The 4,143-nt window shown below is 46.0% G+C and overlaps 1 protein-coding gene across 1 annotated transcript; it reads left to right on the top strand.

The window, feature by feature from the left end:
- Nucleotides 1-252: 252 nt before the first annotated feature.
- Nucleotides 253-3,852, top strand: gbx2 (gastrulation brain homeobox 2; the record flags this gene model as incomplete). The annotated part of the gene is made up of 2 exons (XM_080422841.1): nucleotides 253-775; nucleotides 3,302-3,852. The coding sequence occupies exons 1-2, from the start codon at nucleotides 265-267 to the stop codon at nucleotides 3,850-3,852; spliced, it is 1,062 nt and encodes a 353-aa protein (XP_080278967.1). The 5' UTR covers nucleotides 253-264.
- Nucleotides 3,853-4,143: the final 291 nt, after the last annotated feature.

Raw genomic sequence — 4,143 nt, 5'->3', positions numbered from 1 at the left:
CCCGCGCGGAAAGCCAACATCTTAATCTCTATTAAGACTGACGGCAATTTCCCATAATCAGGGGGGGAATATTAGACTATTTGCTCATCAGGCTACAAGCATCTCTTCTCGTCCTGCTGTTCCGAAGCATTGATTGATTGATTGATTGATTGAATACTTTATTAACAGTTTCCCCCCAAAAAAGCAAAGAAAGTCCAGTTCTCTACAAGGCTCCACCCGGCGGTTCATATGAGTGCAGCGGGCGGCGCGTTCAGCCCGTCCTTTATGGTGATGCAGCGGCCGCTGGGAAGCACCACCACCGCCTTCAGCATCGACTCGCTCATCGGCGCGGGGCCCGGGCCGATGTCTCCGAGCCCGGGCCACTTCGTCTACACCGGCTACCCGATGTTCATGCCCTACCGGTCGGTGGTCCTCCCTCCGCCGCCGCCTCCTCCTCCGCCTCCCCCGGCCACCATCCACCACCAGATCCCCCCTTCCCTCCAGAACAGCTTCTGCTCCAGCCTGGCGCAAGGCATGGCGCTCACCTCCACGCTCATGGCGTCTCTCCCCGGCGGGTTCTCCTGCTCCTCGTCCTCGTCGTCCTCCGCGTCTCAGCATCAGCACCAGGAGGCGGTTAGGAAGTTCGGATCGCAGCCTCCCTCCCTCCACTCGGTGTTTGAGAAGGCTCAGGACGGTTTGTTACACGGCCGCTTGGAAGGAGGCGACGAGGGCAAGGCGTTCCTCGGGAAGGACAGCGCGGCTCTGCAGGGCTTTCACGACCCCGAGTCAGCCACAGGTAGCCGAGCCAGCCCCCCCGAACCCCGACCTGAGGGTCTGCCAAAGTGTTTAAATGTATATAAAACTGGTTTTCTTTTTAATCCTCTATTATATTTATCCTTGTATATTTAATTTGTTAAGGAGACAAAAATGGATTTGCTTTCGTTTTGGAACAGAAATCCTGATTATTTATTTTTTATGTGTAATGTCAGAATGTCAGAACAGCTACAATTGGATAAATGGATGACATTTGAATGTTTTTTGTTTAAATGTTTGAATTTCCTTAAAATGATAATAGCTAGAGCCGTGGTGACACAAACTCCTCAGTGTTAAATCAAAATGTGTCACAATCACTCCGAGTGTAAAATAAAATTAAGGTTTTTAGGTATGTTTTATTCCATTGAATGCGTTGCAATCTGCATTTTTAAAAGACATAAGCCACACAGAATAGGCAATCGATGTCAATTATGATGACAATTCAATAATGTCAGTCTCTAGCGACTAAGGAAATTTGTTTTAAGAATATATATATGACTGGTGGCTGAAAAAGCATATTTATAAATAACATGTCCTACTGAGACACGTGGTTGTCTAGAGCAGACCTATATTAGTGCCTCATTTGGATTCCAGCCGTAAATACATCCCATGTCAAATAAATCCCACAGGAGTTCAGGGCTTTTGGAATGACGCCGGCGGCCAGTCTGTGTAATCCCTCCACAAATCACTGTAATCATTTTAATAACGACCAACATCTGCGTCAGTGTTTAAATGTATATAAAACTGATTTTTTGAAAAATACACTCATCTTAGATATTTGTACAGAGAACCATTTGTTAAGAAGGGGATTAGGTGACTTAAATTTAAAGCTGGCCAGATGGATTTTATTTTATTTTTAGATCTGGTTTCTTGGAATTTTAAGGCAATTATTTCAATCGTAGGTCCTAAATCACGGGGGGGAGGGGGCTCATGCTCTGTCTGCTGGGAGAGAATTACGCGCACTGCTCTCCAGATGTAGCCTCGAGCAGTGGGTCTCAACCTTTTCAGGCCGCGGCCCTCCAAAATAATCATATTTGAACTAGGGAGTGTCCCCCCAAAATAATCATATTTGAACTGGGGAGTGTCCCCCAAAATAATCATATTTGAACTGGGGAGAGACCCCCCCCCCCCAAAAAATAATCATATTTGAACTGGGGACCCCCCACCCTGATAAGCACTTGGAATTGTAGGAGTTGAGGCATTGCATTTAGTTTGACTCAGTTCCATAGATACATATTGTGAAAGTATTATATCGTGATCAGCTATTAATTATATTATTTGACAATTTTTGATGCAGTAAAGGTCCTTGCACACTGGTGCGTCTTTTCGTTGCGTTTTTTTTACAACAATGAAAAAAATTGAAAAAACAATGAAAAAAAAAAAAACGCAACGAAAAGACGCACCAGTGTGCAAGGACCTTAATGGTCTTTTTTTTTGGGGGGGGGGGGGTATTAAAAAGATCTTAAAAGTCCTTTAATTGTCACTTCAATGTCATCTAGTGAAAAAAATTCCTGTGGGGACCCCACTGGCCCTGGCCCCTTGGGGTCCGGACCCACAGGTTGAGAACCACTGGCCTAGAGGGCCGACGATCACGGACAGAAAGAAAAGAACGCGCTGGCCGCCGTGCGTAATTATGCATAAAAAGCTCCCCTATGTATTGCTATAGTGCTGTTTTTTGTCATCATAATTCATAATGTGTTCCGATTTGAAATGGCCCTCAATCTGCACGCACCGTCAGCATCAAGAACACAACGCTGATTGACAATGACGTGAGAAACATCCAGATGTCATGTTTAACTCTTGTCTCAGTTTTTTCCCCCTTTTTTTTGGAGGTGGGGGGGGGGGGGGATTAGGAGCGAGGGTAATTTAGCCATATATCAATTCAATTAAATTCAATGCAATCTTTATTTCAGACCCAAGGGAGATCCATATCACAATGAAAAGCACAACACAATAATATTTCCATTTATAACTCCGAGCGAGAGTGTACGAAAATACATTTGTACACTCTCCGGCTTCAATTTTAAACATTCAAATACATTTAACGTCTTTGATTGATTGATTGTTTGATTGAATACTTTAGTTTGAAACACTATAGTTTGCAAAAAAAAGGTAGCTTACAGTGGTATACGATTATACAAATGGTGCTAAAAGGATAACTTCAAAAAAAGGCTTGTTTCCATTGTGGTCCTGTGTATTCAATTCATCGAGACAATTAAAGACATACAATCAGATTGTGACCTTATTGTAATAAGTTAATAACTTGGATATATCTGTGAACTGTTGGTTGTGTTTTTATTTTTATTAAATCTCAAACATAAACGCCACAATTTCACTTTAAAATGGTGAGCACACTGGAACAACCAACCAAATTATTTATAAAAAATCAAACTCATAGCAAGTGTTCAGACCTCAGAAACAGAGACATGTTTTCTTTAACCTAATGTAAACACATTTTATACTATAGGCCTACCCGTCTAAAATCGTATTTCATATTTTTGTGTCACAGTCAGAGGAGCGCACGGTGGCAGCAAAGACGACAGCATGAAGGACCTGGACGAGTGCAACATCAGGAAAGACGATCAGAGCTACTCCATGGACAGCGACCTGGACTACAGCTCCGACGACAACCTGACCGGAGGCTCCATGTGTCACAACAAGGAGGACGGCGGCGAGGGAGGAGGATCCGGGTCCGGAGGAGGCCTGGACGACACCAGGGCCGGCCCTGGCACCACGTCCACGGGGGGCAAGAACCGGCGGCGGCGCACGGCCTTCACCAGCGAGCAGCTGCTGGAGCTGGAGAAGGAGTTCCACTGCAAGAAGTACCTGTCGCTGACGGAGCGCTCGCAGATCGCGCACGCCCTCAAGCTGAGCGAGGTGCAGGTGAAGATCTGGTTCCAGAACCGCCGCGCCAAGTGGAAGCGCGTCAAGGCGGGCAACGTCAACCACAAGACGGGGGAGCCCTCGCGGAACCCCAAGATCGTGGTGCCCATCCCGGTGCACGTCAGCCGCTTCGCGATCAGGAGCCAGCACCAACAGTTGGAGCAGGCCAGACCATAAAATAAAAAGAACAGTTAAAAACTTAAACAATAGAGCACCGAAGTCCTGACGTCACTGCCGCTAGAGGGTGCTATCCCCCTGGGGGATAGCGCCCTCTAGTGGCAGTGACGTCAGACCTCGGTGCTCTATGAATAAACACTAACTACTTGAACCCCAGCATCCATAATCTGGGGTATGGGGGACATTTGCCCAAAAGGAATTGTGGATCTACAAACTCACAAAGCATTGCAACCGCAATGTCTTGTGAGCTTGTAGATCGGCTATTTTTTGGGGGGTGGGGTGGAGATTTGG

This window comes from Gymnoscopelus braueri (genome assembly GCF_963280865.1).
Source record: "Gymnoscopelus braueri genome assembly, chromosome: 24".
In the NCBI taxonomy this organism is placed as follows: domain Eukaryota; kingdom Metazoa; phylum Chordata; class Actinopteri; order Myctophiformes; family Myctophidae; genus Gymnoscopelus; species Gymnoscopelus braueri.
The sequence above is the reverse complement of the archived record's forward strand: the minus strand, read 5'-3'. Positions and strand labels throughout refer to the sequence as shown.